Genomic DNA, 15,173 nt, shown 5'->3' on the forward strand with positions numbered 1-15,173 from the left:
GGCTGATGAATCTACCTTGGTAATTGTGCTATGAACAAAAATCAGCTGACTGATATTTAAATCCTCCAAACGTATATCTATATGCAATGAGATTTCTACAGGATTTATTAAATCCCGTTGAAGATTTCAGATTCAAGAGGACTATGTCGTGGGTGCTTCGGTATGTGAAGAATTTGTTGCGCAAAACTAAAGGCCAAGAGAAGATATGTGGTGATCTGACTGTCGAGGAAGTAGAAGAAGGTGAGAAGTATCTCTGCCGATAAATACAAGCAGAAGCTTTTGGGGATGATTTGTCGGCTCTTACCATAAATGGCAGAATATCCGCAGACAGTAAAATTAAGATGCTTAATCCCTTTGTTGATGGCGATGGACTATTGAGAGGCAGGGTAATCCAGTTGTATGTGGGCAAAGATGGAGTGGCCCGATCAGCCGAAGTTCGAACCAGCACAGGCACATATAGACGACCAATATCCAAACTGACTGTGCTAGATGTCGATAGAGGTGGTGAATCCTCCCCCACCGGGTTAGTTCACGGGTGTGGGGATGTTGTTGAAAGCAACCCTATTGATGATGGCAACCCGGCTACTACCAATATCCTAAAGTAAAAAACGAATGTCATGTTGAGAAAAACAATGGCTCAAATTTTCCCCAGCCGTTATTTATTGTGTGTTTATATTGTCTATGTATTTGTTAACAAACTTGGTATAAAAGGCCTATCAGGCACATACTTACTTTCTTTCCAATTGTAATACCAAGTAAAAAACATAGCTTTGTTCCTTTACTTTTTTAATGGTAAGAGTGGTAAAAGAGAAAAGTCTCAAAATTGTTCAAAATTGCTCTCTCATGAACATTTTTACCAGAAAAGTAAAGGAACGGAAAAATGGTAGGTCTGGCAGCAATGTCAGAAAAAACATAAAAAAATAAATTTTCGTCTTTTATTTCACAGTTTTTAATTTAGTGTTGTCAGTGTTCGACTTTTTCTTCGGTTTTTCGTCCATTTTGTGAAATAATCGTCAAACAAAAGTCGAAAAATCAGTTCTGCCATTTTCTACCTGCAGAAATTTTGCTGGTAGCCTGTGGTAGAAGAGAAAGCCATTTTCGCTCTCTCTCCCCTCTCACTCTCTTAAAAATTGCTTCCAGTTTTGCCACTTTTCGGGGTTAAGGAACGCTTTGCAGGTTAAAAATGGTAACCTCAGGTAAGTAAAGGAACACAGCTCATGTAAGTCAAAGTCAGATTTCTTAATTTAAGGGTTGTTTACACCATCTATCAATGTCGTATGAGATGTCAAATTTTCTACCTGCGAATGTTGTACACATAGTGTGACCACTATGAAAATTTTCATCTATCAAAATTATTTGGCAACTCATATGTAAATTTTTCATTTAGGGAGCGCTCTATTTGATACGGCATTCTTGTATGTAAACATAAATTTATCAGCTGTTTTCTGGCATTCTCAAAAAAGAAAATGAAAAACAAAATCTTTAAAAAAAGAAAATGGAAAGTTATGTATATTTAAATATTTAGAAAAGTAAACAAAGGGTGTTTATAATGTAATTTTTAGATCGATTGGTCGAAAGAAGCAGTCTTGGAAATGATTGCTTTGTGGCGAAAACATAAATGCCTCTATAACCCCAAAAACCTATTCTACCACAACAAACATGCTAGATATTCATTTTCCTTCAACCAAAATTAAAATTTGCGCAAATTTGCAACTCAACAATAAATGTAAACAATGACAAAAACAGCTGTTTTTATATTTATAGGTTATGTCATACGAAAATAACACTTGTAGGTATGAAAGCACAAATTGAAAGTTGTATGGATGACGTCAATTTTGACAAACATAGAGAATGTCGAATGGGTGAAAGAAATGACAGCTCATATGACATTGATATATGGTGTAAACAGCCCTTTATTATTTGTGTAAAATTTTCTGATAAATTTAAAGTATTAATAATTTTATTTATTTTTAAATTTATTTGTGTTAGTGAATAAACAAAAGACAACCGACAAACCAACAATTGTATCCTTTGTGCCGTTTAAACGTACCGCCATTAAAGACCGATATAAATAAAACCAGCCGATATTTTTATATTACAAACAAAAAGCCTTGTGTTGTTACTTTGAAAGGAAATAAGAAGGAAGTCGACGTTTATTCATTTTGGTTTACACATTTGGAAAGCAGCAACAACAGTATCAAACGAAAAATAGTTATTTAAAGCCATTTTCGCACTTTGCCGTTTTCAACCCCAAAAACTAGTCTTTTCGCAATATTCACACATTGCGCGAACGACTAGACCTAGAATTAATAGTTGGGCAATCTAGTTCTAGGAGCGGATCGATCTTTCTAGTTCCTTTTTCCAAAATAAACATGACCGTATTTAGATACCAATGAACATGCTACTAGTTTCTACTAGTCCAAAATTGTATTGCAGTAAAACAGGAGAAGAGGGTGTTATTCGGCGTTATTTTGTTTAAAGAGAAGTGCAAGTCTTGCTAGATTTCGGAGTACGAGAACGCATTTTTAGCACTAAACGGGAAACTACTGCAAGTAATATTGTTACGAATGTAACTGATAGGTTTAAGTTAGTTTAGTTTAATTTCCGTTCATTTAAAAATTTGAATTGTAACGTAAAGTTTTTATTACGCAGTTACTTTATTTAAGCAACAACAACTACCATGTAGAACTCTCTTCATTATTCTAGATGTTACTTTACCTTTCATTAATGTGCTTTTATTTTGTTTTGCCATAATCATGTAATTATTGTTTAGTTTGTTACTTCTTTGCACTTGTTTGTTGTTGTAATTACGTTATTACTGTGCTTGTCGTCCAATTGTATTCCCCCCATGTATGTATGTGAGTATGGTTGTTCGCTTAGTGCGAATGTGCGTCTGTGTGTTCGCTGCACAGATTCGAGGTGTTGCCATATGCTCTAGATATTTCTCGAACAGGGAGAATATGGGATATAAATACAGGGGAACTGGCAAGGACGGAGTAGTTGTGTTTTAAGCGTTGAACTGAACAGATCGGTTAAATAAGAGCTGCGTGCTAACTAGAGACTTGCTGTGTGCTTTGTAATTAAAGTCGGTTCTGAATAAGTGTAATAAAGTAAATAAAGCATTGTAGAAACGTAATCTAAAACGAACCCTGTTTTATTTGGTACAAATCGTATCGGGGAATAAAACAACGTCTACACGGAGATTAGTTAAATCTAATTCCGTAACAATATTTTGCAGGTTCTGAACACAGCTTTTATGTATCAAAATTTATTATGATGTCTCAATGATAAAATCATATTTTATTTTTTCATTTGATAGTACTATACACAAAGTTGTAAAGATCTATATTGTCGTATGTTTTTGATGACTAATTCATTTAAAACAACTTGTTTTGAAAATTCATGTTCGATCAGCTGCGCATATGCATCTACCTTGGTTATTGTGATATGTTTGTCGATGGTCAGACTAGCACGATTTCAACATGGCGACGTCAAGTTTATAGGCGAGGGGTATGAAGTAGTGAAACCCATGTACATGGTTTTCTGTGTTTGTTGTGTTGCCTCTTCTTGTTATTCGTTGCAAGATTTTTTCTTCCATTTTCTTTCATTTTTATTTTCTCAAGCAAACGTTAACAACAAAACAAGCATAAAAATATTTAATTAATAAAATAAAATAGTGAGGATTTAACTATTAATCATGGTACAATAATGTATAAGGTAGGCCACAGCTAACAGCTGATTACAATCTTTTTCTTGTTATGGCCTATTCTGTCAAAAGCAGGGTTGATATTTTTTACTGTTGTTGACATTATGCAATTATAAAGGTAGATGGATCGGTGAATTGTTCCAACAAAAAAAAAAAAAAATGTTTTAACACTATAAATAAAATTATTGATTTTTTAATAAGCAGTAATACTTGCGAATGAAGGATTTGTCAAGTATTGACATTTATTGAAATTTGTTCTAAAAGTACGGAAACGGAAAAATTACAAATACTGTAAAATTTCTAAATGCCACTAATCACGATGTTAAGCTGAAAACACATCCAACGTTTGGGTAAAGTTTTGTGTCGTTTTGGCCGTTTTTACACTGTTCGGCATGATGCCGAAAAATTCAAATTCATTTGATATATATGCCGACAAACATATCAACGCTGGACTTTGGTGTCGGCGTCGCCCTGTTGTTGTTGTTTTTTTCTCAACGCCCAACACAAAACTTAACTCAAACGTTGGATGTGTTTTCAGCTTTAGATCAGCCGAACTTTTCAAGTAGAAGTTAAAAGAATGGCATTTTTGTTTTCGCTGTCTTAAGTTTTGGGTAAAATTTTTGATATTTTTGGAGCACTTATCTAGCAATAATATTCTGGAGCATAATTGAAGTGATTTTTATTTTTTACTCTATTTGGTACTTGTAAAATAAACAGTGAAGTTGTAAATTTCATATGTTATTGTAAAACCGACTAACTATGCATACACATCTACCTTTATTATTGCTCCATGTCATTTGACGTTTTAAGCTATGGCTACAGGGTTGTATTTTTCAGCGATTTTCATACCTGGTCTACTTCTAAGTGTACATTTACGAAATCCACTCGATTTCAACTGTCAATTCCATAGCTCAAACGTCAAATGAAATCTCATCTGGATTTCATTTGACGTTTAACCTATGGATTTGGCATACCTCTACTTTATTATACCATGCTATTAATACACTATGTTTACATTTACGAAATCCACTCGATTTCAACTGTCAATTCCATTGCTCAAACGTCAAATGAAATCCACTCGATTTCAGATGAGTTTTCATTTGACGTATACGCAAAGGAGTTGACAGTTGAAATCGAGTGGATTTCGTAAATGTAAACATAGTCATAGGCCTATTCGATAGCTTCGCAAGTAAAAAGTATTTGCAAGTTCTTGCAACTACTTCTCATTTCTCTTTTACTAAACAAGTTTGTTATCGAACAGCATTTTGTAAAAATTTGTACAAACTTTTGAGTTATCGTACAGACCTAATATTAATTAAATTATTAATGTTAATTATTTTGTGTTGTCTTTTAGTTTATCTTTGTTTGTTTTGTTTTTATTGGTATAAGAAACACAACAAACGCGAATGGAATGGAAGAAACCTTGCTAGTCTGACCATCGACTTTGAAATCAAATAAGTGTAAACACCGGGGTGTATTTCAGGATTTCGTGAAATCCGGTGGATTTTGGAGCGCAAGTGTAAACTTGGCATTACTCAAAAAAGAATTTCCCCAAAAATTCCATTTGGGGAAAAATACCCAATACTGACGCTGACAGAACTGTCAAAAAATCTCTCTCAACTAGCTCTCTTTTACTAGACAGTTTTGTTATCGAACAGCATTCAGTAAAAATTTGTCTGAATTTGTACAAATTTTTTGGTTATCGTGTGCCATGGTACAATAAGAAAGGTAGATGCATCGGCGAATTGCTACAACAAAGCAACTTTTTTTGTAATGTAATCTGTCAAAATTTTCACCAAATGGTCTCTTGTTGTCTCTTTTTATCGCTTGTGTTTGTCTATAAAGTGTAGACATGCTATCTCTTACTTACCGAATCATATGGTTTTTTGTTTTGATTTTTCATGGCGAATTCATAGTTTTTTGACGTTTTAGATTCGATCAGCTGGGCTGAGGCATCTACCTTTCTAATTGTACCATGTTGTGTGCGTAAAATTGTCGTGTACAAACATCAGGTTATCAACCTAAACGTCTGATTTGAAAACATTTGATGTAAACGAAGCTTTAATAATAAGTTTTGACAGGTTCACGAAAATGGTGAGATTATCAGGGAACAAAAAGATTTGGCGAAAACAGCGAGAATGTCAGGGAATCAAGTAATTATATTTTTACATTACCCCTTCCCAATTATTACAAACAAAAGAAGAGTTTTAGGGTTTAATTTCATTCATCGCGGAAAGCAAGGTATTGCCTATTTCTGAACATGTTTAATATTATTTATAATGTATATTGTCTATATTTCAGATTTTGAAAGCCTATAAAATGTCCAGCAGAAAGGCATCTCACGCAGGCAGTTGGTATAACTCTGATGGTATGTATAGTAACTAGTAACTCAGATGATAGTCCTAGATTTGCACAATTCTATCCCCAGTATATAAAAGGTAATAATTTTTTGTGTTTTATTTAAAATGCAAAAAGATATGTAGATCAATGAATACTATTTAATTTTTCTGCTCATTGGCTTCGTCTGCTTGCAATTTTATAGAAGATGTTGGATACTCTGACTCTAGCTCCAACTGTTTCTGAAGCTCATTTACACGATTGCAGGAGGACTCAATTATATGAGACATGCGTTTTGTTATGTCTTGTACGTCATTTCGTTGCCTCTTCAGTTTCTCCAGTCCATGTTGCAGTTGTGTACAGGCCTTGAAAAATTCGCTTAACTCGGGTATATCTCCAAACTCTCCCGGATGTCTGCGAAACTTTGATCCCATTTCCTTTGTCAAATCGCCCAGACGATTGTCTACGTACTTTTGATCGAATGTGTTTTTCAAATCATGAACTATACTTTTAATGTCACTGTTTTTGTCATCCAAATGCATGTCCCTGATACGTGATTTTAAACAGGCAAAATTGATATTTTCAAATCGATCTCCTATGGTTTGGAACAACTGATAACTTTCTTTCAGATTTATATTCATCCTTTGCAAATCTTCGTCAATGAGACAATGTCCTTCCGGTTGTGGCAAGTTGCAACGATAAGTGATATTATCAATTTTAGCCGTAGGCATCATAGACTTGGTATCTCCAAGGGTATCCTTAGCTACCGTTCTATTAATTATGTTTTGCTGTTTCGGCTCATCATATTTAGATTCCAATGATCTGGATAAATCAAATTTGTATATTAGAACCATCAACATGAAATCATAAAAAAGGATGTGCCAGTATTCTTACTCTTCATCTATAATTGCCACCAATTCATTTCTTATCGAATCCAAGAGGAAATTAGTTTCTTTTTCATTAGTGTGTTCCATTTGTATGTTGGGGTTTCGATTTAATTAAAAACTGTTATTTTTTTATCCTTCAACACAAACATATCATTCAAACGATAAACAATCAAAACATACAAAAAAATGGGAAAATTAAAGTTGTTTTTATAAACAAATATTGTTGGCATAGTTATCACCATGGTAGAACAAAGAAGGCAGAGTAAACACTACAACAAATACAACTCAACAACAACCACATAGGAATTTGTTTTTGTTTTTAATGTTAGTGTCACCGGTAAATGTAAACAAAACAAGGAAATGTCTATAAATTATTGGAATTTAACTAATATATTTTTACATTTGATAGAATATTTTGAAAAGCATGAAAGAAAAATCGTTACATTTTCAATTTGAAAGTATCCATATCATACCACTAAATGGATAATTTAACGCAGAAAGTAGAATTCTTGCAAAAATGCTTGGGGTCGCTAAAAATTCTTTGAAAAAGGAGAAACTGTTTCAAATTTTTATTTTTGAAATCAAAGGGCTTAATTTTTTTTCAAATTTAACAAAGTACCACACACATTGACATATTGTACAGCTTCTATAAGCGGTGTTATAGTGGAAGAGGTTACATATCATTGGTATGAAGAAGTCTTTACGGGAAATTGTTTTTTCCGAATGATATATTATTCCATCAAAAAATATACCCCTATATCCCTAATATAATCGATCATAGAAATAAATATATTAGGGCAAATCTTAAAACTTTGCGTGTGCGTTCTAAAGAACATAAACAAAATACATGTATTACAAATACATGTATGTATTTCAAAGGAACATTTATTCTAATAGATGAAATTAAGAAATCCGAAGGAATATAACCCGTTAAAATTTTTAGCACCATCATCTAGTTCAACGTAATGCGTCTAATTTTTAATGTAGGTAATCGAATTAATTTTAGCCTGCCTGTATATGAAGGCAATACAAAATCGCTGCTCCAATGTAAACCTGTCAGCGCAAAAAGCAAAAATTTTTTCTGCACTGATTTAATTTTATCAGAATAAATTGCGTATTGAGGGTCCCATACAACAGAACCGTATTCTAATATAGGCCTAACAAGAGATGTAAAAAGCTGTTTTGTTATATAGGGATCTGAAAATTCTTTGGCCCGTCTTTTTATAAACCCTAAGACACCCTGAGCTTTATTAACAATAGAAATTCATTGGAAAAAAGGAAAATTCGGATCTTTTCCCGGCTTGGAATGGGACACAACATCACAACACACCTACATCTGATAAATAAAAATGTCAACAACAAATGCCAAAGATGCGACACCGATATCATATGTTCGATTGAACACATTTTTAATGAGTGCAGTTCACTACGCCAAAGCCAAAACACATTTCTTCAAAACAAAGGAATTAGCATCCTCCAAACACCTACAATGGATAATATTAATTCAGTATTTAATTTTATATCTTCTTGTAAAATCCGTGTATAATATCTACAACCATTTGTAAATTATTACGTAGCTGATAGCCTTTGCTGCTAATGCTATGTCTTTCCATATTATTTATCTTATATTAAATATAAGATAAATATCAATAAATAAATAAATAAATAATAAGCTCGGTACACATTTCCAGTTGTGAATGACAACATTAATCAAATATAGCTTGTTTGACAGTTTGTCCATGTTTGTCAGTCATTCACCTACATTTTGGTTGTTTGACAATAGGAAATCGATAAAAACTGTCTTTCAAAACCGACAGATTGAAAGCTTAAAGATAACATTGGTAGCAAGTTAAAAGCTGGAAAGCTGGACACAATTTCATCTTGACAACTTTTTATACCCTCAGCATTTATGCTAACGAGGGTATATACACTTTCATACGGGCAAAATGTGCCTCATCGAAATAATGGTTTTAGTATGTTTGGACGAAATGTGTTTCAGACAATTTGGAGTCGATTTATTTCTTTGCACACGATAACTCTTGAAGAGTGTAACCGATTTGGTCCATACTTTGCACCAGGGCTTTGGAGTCGGAGTTGGAGTCGGAGTCTAGCAAATTTTGCTGGAGTCGGAGTCGTGAAAAAAGCTCGACTCCGACTCCGGGCAACAATCTGTTCTACATTTATCAAAATTTGTCAAATCAATTTAAATTATTTAAATTATCATAATTTAAAAAACTCTTAGTTCCAATTTACATTGGGCGAGTTTACTTGCGGCAATTGTCATTTTGTAGGAGAGAGACGTGAGGCATATGGTAACCCTTTGCCTCTCAGCACCCTCTCTCACCTACAAACTGACAATTGCCGCAAGTAAACTCGCCTAATGTAAATTGGGACTAAATCTCTATTTTGACTACAAAATGCATATCGGAAACATTTTTGGGTCAATTGATTGAAATAATGTTTGCATATTCCAAATATACCTAGGGAAGATCTTTTAGAAGATTTACAGGCCATTTTATAGAAGACTCACTGGTCTTCTCTTGTTGTTTTTTATTAGAAGTCATTTATGTCTGCTGCGAATGAGCCTGTTGGACTTCTATGAAAGACATTGTAGTACTTTAAGGGAAATCATACGAAACACCTACTAGACTTCTTGCTGAATTTGTATGAGAAAAGTTAGAATCTTCTTAAAGTCGATGTTCCTGCTATTTTCTAAACGACATATTCAGTCTTTTGTAAAGAAGTCTGCTTTTTTATAATAGCCATAACCATTTCTCTTTCTATTTAACTATAGGATGGTGGATATATAAATTTCTAGAACAATTTAATCATTTCCGATTTTCAGTTCGGCTTAGCCGTACTAAACGTTGTTTTTACTTGTATTCTTTTTGAGGTGGTAGACAAAAGAGACTTTCTACCATAAGATACTAACATGTCGTTCCGTTTAAAAAACATTAAAATATTCGTCGGGAACTTTATAAAGTATAAAGATGTAAAATTGCCGGTATAGGGTTACGATTTAGTATAACGGCACGCCCGATTTTATGTGTTTCAAAGGTTTTCTTTTGTCACATTACGCGGTGCAATACGTAAAAAATAACTATGGATGGACAAGAATGCGAGAGATTATCCTTGAAGATGAAGAGTTACATATGTAGGCAAAGGCCTACAAGTGTAAACCAAAATTCTTAACGGTTTGAAGAAAATTATCACTTTTGACATAAAGGTTTCAAGTAACCTTAACCACGAAAGTGTATGTTAAGAGGCAATACGCTATTTTAGTCTTCTGTAACGTTGCGGTGTTAACATATCATTAATTTTCCATAACTCAAGAAGTTACAAAGAGTGTTACCGTTCAGTAATTATCGTAATTTGGTATTTCGAGTTGTTGTTGTTGTTGTAGCAGCATATAATGCTGGGTTGGCAGCCGCTGGCCGAAACACTTTTGGTTTCGGGTCAATCCGGTACGTAAGAACCCGCTGCCGTGGGATTGGGTATTTCGAGTCTCATTGGGTACATAAGTCAAATTCGGACAATTGTAAATATACTCGAACGTCGGTGTTTAGATAGAGGAACCTTGTAAAGATACCGTCCGATTGCAGTTGCTTTGAAGGGTTTTGCTACATGTTCTGAAGTGTGAAGTATGCTGAAGTGCTTGTTACTTTGTATTCCGTATTGTCAACGAGAAAAAACGAACAATATAGGTCTGTGTTCTGGTATCCTCCCAATGCACAGTGGATGCGCCCAACGACAAAAATCAAAAAATTCATGTCGTCGTTTCAAAAATTTAAAAATGCAAATAGCTTCAAAACATTCCAAATTTTTCGAAACTCAACTTATTTTTTCCATTTTTCGCGGTTCTTAAGGAAAACACGCCTCATGAACATGACTAATTTTGAAGAAAAATATGTATTTAAAAATGAGAAAAAATACTTATATTCTAAGCGAATTTATGAAGCAAAGGACTATTTTTAACGCCTTAACTAAAGATGACTCATTCAGTAAATTGCCTAAGCTTCATTTTTCTAGTTATGAAAATTCCTCTAACTCGCAAGGGTTGCCAAATATTTTGGTTATAATATTGGTAAAAATGAAATTATTTAATATAGATGTATGGATTTCCTTAAACTTTTAGTCAGTTTCGACAAATTCGAACAAATGGCCACTAGTGCCAAATTGTAGCCTAGCGCCTGTTGATTTCAAAACTGTATAGACTTTTTGCGGAAATTTGCGGTTTTGGGAGTTATGGCCAAAAGTTTAACTCCCTTTTTTAGTTGCTGAATTTATATTTTTTGCATTTTTTAAATTATCCTTTCTTATATTTATGTTCAATATAATGTTTTTGTACTATTAGAGATTTCTATTGTCATGGTAGCTTAGAGCCGCATTGAAAACTCGTGAAAGAAAAAGACAAAGTTTTGGGCGTGTTCGCTTCAACAAAATAATTTTCCTTTTTTGGGACACCCTAATGTTGGGCCACGCCTGCACTGAGAGCTAAAAATACATTATTACAAGTAATGCTGCAGAAAAAGGTGATTCAAGTTTATAAAGTACCGAAAAAGTATGGCAACCCTATATGGAGGCTGTAGTCAAAAGTGGACCGATATAACATTTCTTTATAAGGTGGTATTCTGAACTCTGAGTTCATTATTAAAACCTATTCGGTTAGAATATTTGGTTGACATATGCCCAAATAAATCGATATAAATCATATGGGGAGTAAACTGAATCATGGACCAATACTGAACATTTTTCGTGGGGATCCTTACTATGCAATAATAACTCCTGGTACCGGATTACAGCAAATTTGGTTGAACAATGTCTTGGTAACAGTAAAATACTTAAATTCAAGATGATTCGTTACATGGGGACCACGCGAAATCTTGGACGTAGGACTGCAATATTTTTGTTGGAGTGTTTTTTGGCCACGAGGACCCATTGATAAAAATTTCAGTTCGATATGTTATCTAGAAGTATTTTTGTCACACCTTCCCATGTAGGTGCCACCACTGTGCAATGTAATGTATCTTGAAAGTTCAAACTTAGATGACTGTAATTTAAGTTATGAACTTTATTTTATCTATTTTCGGAGTCGACTCCGGAGTTGGAGTCGGAGTCGAAGTCGAGAAAAAAATTGGACTGGAGTCGGAGTCAGAGTCTGAACAAAAATGGCTCGACTCCGAAGCCCTGCTTTGCACATCGTGAAATTTCTACAAACTTAGATGAGGTTCCAATATGGACTCAATAGGTCCATTCCTTCGGGTACCTCCCACACAAAATTTCGGAAATGTACAGGTTAGGACCTGTTCTCGAATCTCTTAGATTTTTGTTGTAGCAACTTGTATTCACTGTCCCGCTTACGACGGTATATGTCCCATTAGGGGCAAGTACATACTTCCTGAGAAAATAGCCTGAAAGATGCAAAAAGCCCCTTTTGAAGGGATTGGTCCATAATTTATACATCCTAATATATCTACCAACTATAGATCAGGTTTGAATATGGACTATATTTGTCCACTCCTTCCGGTACCTCCCACACAAAATTTCGGATAAGTTCTTTCGTGAAAAATTGGTCAAAATATAGTTATGTTTTCTTTCATCCAATGAAAAATCGTCATTTCAGACCATAAAATCGTCATTTTTCAATTTTTGGGTCAAAATGACGATAATCGTCAAGTTCGGCAACACTGCACCCAACACAAGGTAACAATTGATTTTAGCCTCTCCAGAAAGTCTTGGCGTCCAAAATTGCCGCAGACTTGATAGTATAGGAACTTAGTGATTTAAGGGTCGCCTGACTTATCCAACAGCGGGTTCTTACGTACCGGATTGACCCGAAACCAAAAGTGTTTCGGCCAGCGGCTGTCAACCCAGCATTATATGCTGCTACAACAACAACAACTATGGCCCTTTTCATGTTGCCTATAAGTTCTGTGGCTTTTTGATTACAAAGATCTCGGCTTAAATTCACTATAATTTTCGTTCAAGCTGTATCAGAGCCGTAATTTGAGGCTATAGCTGTAGACTCATGTTCCTGTTCTTGGATTCATCGGTATATACCTCTATACCGAGTACAGGTGGAAAGTTGTGAATCCAGACCTCCCTGTCGAGTATTTGTACATTAATCTGGTCAAAGTGCAGTTGTGGTGATATATAATCATTGATTACCCCGATCCCAGTTGTAGTTCCGATCGTCGTAGAATCAAGACGATAATCGGATTTCCATTACATTTATTTTCTTTTGTATTTACAGCTTCCGAACTTTCCCGCCAGCTTGATAATTGGTTGGGAGCAGCAACACTCTCACACGGACCTGCTAGGGCTATAATAGCCCCGTAAGTATTATTTTTCCCCACTATAAACATTATACAACAGCATACATATATTTTTATTCTTTGTAGACACGCTGGTTACACATATTGCGGAGCATGTGGTGCTTTTGCTTATCGACAAGTTAGTCCTGCTGTAGTGTAAGTCTACATATTTTGCCTATTTAGCGCCTTTCCAGTCTATGTTAATGGTTTTCTTTTTTAGTAAACGCGTATTTATTTTGGGCCCATCTCATCATGTCCGCCTTCGAGGCTGTGCCTTATCAATTGCCAAAAAGTGTAAAACTCCACTTTATGATCTCAAAGTTGATACAGACGGTATGATATTCATTGAATAACAAAAATTGAAATTAGAAATTTTGCATATATTTTTGCACAAATAGTTAATGCTGAATTGGAAAAGACTGGACACTTTTCTTGGATGGATATGAAAACTGATGAAAATGAGCACAGCATCGAAATGCATCTACCTTATATAGCCAAAGTTATGGAAGAGTAAGAGCTTTTTTAAATATTTTTACAAACAAATTCTTTACTAATATCCATTGTCCAGCTTTAAGGACCAATTTACAATTGTCCCCATATTGGTGGGTTCTTTGAATCCCGATCAAGAGGCACTTTATGGACGATTATTAGCTAATTATTTCACAGATCCTCAGAACTTGTTTGTGATATCTTCAGACTTTTGCCACTGGGGTCATCGTTTTAATTATACATACTATGACAAGACGTGTGGCCCAATTTACAAATCTATTGAAAAGCTGGATAAGCAGGTGTGTTCAAAATCAAATCGAAATTAATACTTTATTTATGGACCAATGTTTTATTTATTATAGGGTATGGATATAATTGAAACATTAAAACCTGAAACATTTACTGCCTATTTACGAGAATACAACAACACCATTTGTGGACGCCATCCCATTGGCGTAATGCTGAGTTCAGTTAAAGTTCTCCAAGAACAAGGATATAATATGACTTTTAAATTCTTAAAATACGATCAGAGTAGTCAATGCAAAGTTATGGACGATTCAAGTGTTAGCTATGCATCGGGTTCTTTAGTATTTGAATGCTAAAGATTATGCAATACAAAGTTTTTTCTCTAACTTATTAGGCCTTTTGAAGTAAAATTAAGAAAAGCCGGCCACCACCATTTTATTGTTCAAACAATAGAAAATTAATTACAATATCGTCTGAATAAGCAGATTGTATATAATATAAATGTTTGGTTCTGAATAAAAAACAACAGCTTTAAATCGAATTTGGTTGGTTTCTTTTATTTTGTCGGGAAAGAAATTTAAGAAATTTAATGTAATGTGCATTTTGTGTCCTTTACAAATTGAGATCTCCAGTCCGATCATGAATATCAACTCTCCGTGAGTTTTCTCACTCTCTCCTTTAAGTTGCAATGACAGAAAGACAAAACTCACGGGGAGAGTACATTCATGATTGGTCTGTTCCTTTACTTTTGAAAATGGTAAAACCGGCAAAAGTAGTAAAAGCTGTAAACTGCTCTCATATGAATTGTATGGTGTCAGAAGTAAAGGAACGCTTTTCGAGTTAAAAGTGGTAAAACTTGAAGATTCTTGAAGGTAAAGGAACAGAGCTTATATTAACACAAAATATTTCTTCGTATCATTTACAAAAATGGTTGTTGTAAAATTGTTTTTATTTTATGTTTGTAAGTTCATTTTCTGCTTGATCTGGCTCTGGGTCAATCTCCAGTTCTAGGAATGTGGCTACTTTGATGGGGAAAATATGGATAAACTCCTCAGTAGAGTGCCTGCTTTTCGTTCGGACTTGACGACAAAATTCTATTTTATATTCGTATATTTCATTTTAATTTGCATTCGGCAAATTTGATCATCGATGCGGGATTTGATTTTTGAATGCGGGTATGTTCTTGTTTCTGCT

At 34.4% G+C, this 15,173-nt stretch overlaps 2 protein-coding genes across 2 annotated transcripts; one reads left to right on the top strand and one right to left on the bottom strand.

The window, feature by feature from the left end:
* Positions 1 to 5,811: 5,811 nt before the first annotated feature.
* Positions 5,812 to 14,520, top strand: LOC141388310 (protein MEMO1-like). Its single transcript, XM_073958306.1, has 8 exons — positions 5,812 to 5,947; positions 6,008 to 6,074; positions 13,184 to 13,265; positions 13,332 to 13,400; positions 13,465 to 13,577; positions 13,643 to 13,754; positions 13,813 to 14,032; positions 14,096 to 14,520. Exons 2-8 carry the CDS (start codon positions 6,026 to 6,028, stop codon positions 14,333 to 14,335), a joined length of 885 nt encoding a protein of 294 aa, XP_073814407.1. The 5' UTR covers positions 5,812 to 5,947; positions 6,008 to 6,025; the 3' UTR covers positions 14,336 to 14,520.
* LOC141388326 (uncharacterized) lies at positions 6,139 to 7,125 on the bottom strand. Its single transcript, XM_073958307.1, has 2 exons — positions 6,938 to 7,125; positions 6,139 to 6,865 (listed from the first exon to the last, which is right to left on the bottom strand). The coding sequence occupies exons 1-2, from the start codon at positions 7,015 to 7,017 to the stop codon at positions 6,205 to 6,207; spliced, it is 741 nt and encodes a 246-aa protein (XP_073814408.1). The 5' UTR covers positions 7,018 to 7,125; the 3' UTR covers positions 6,139 to 6,204.
* Positions 14,521 to 15,173: the final 653 nt, after the last annotated feature.

The sequence above is a fragment of the Musca autumnalis genome, unplaced genomic scaffold (assembly GCF_047663935.1).
Source record: "Musca autumnalis isolate F117 unplaced genomic scaffold, ASM4766393v1 scaffold_1, whole genome shotgun sequence".
Lineage (NCBI taxonomy): Eukaryota > Metazoa > Arthropoda > Insecta > Diptera > Muscidae > Musca > Musca autumnalis.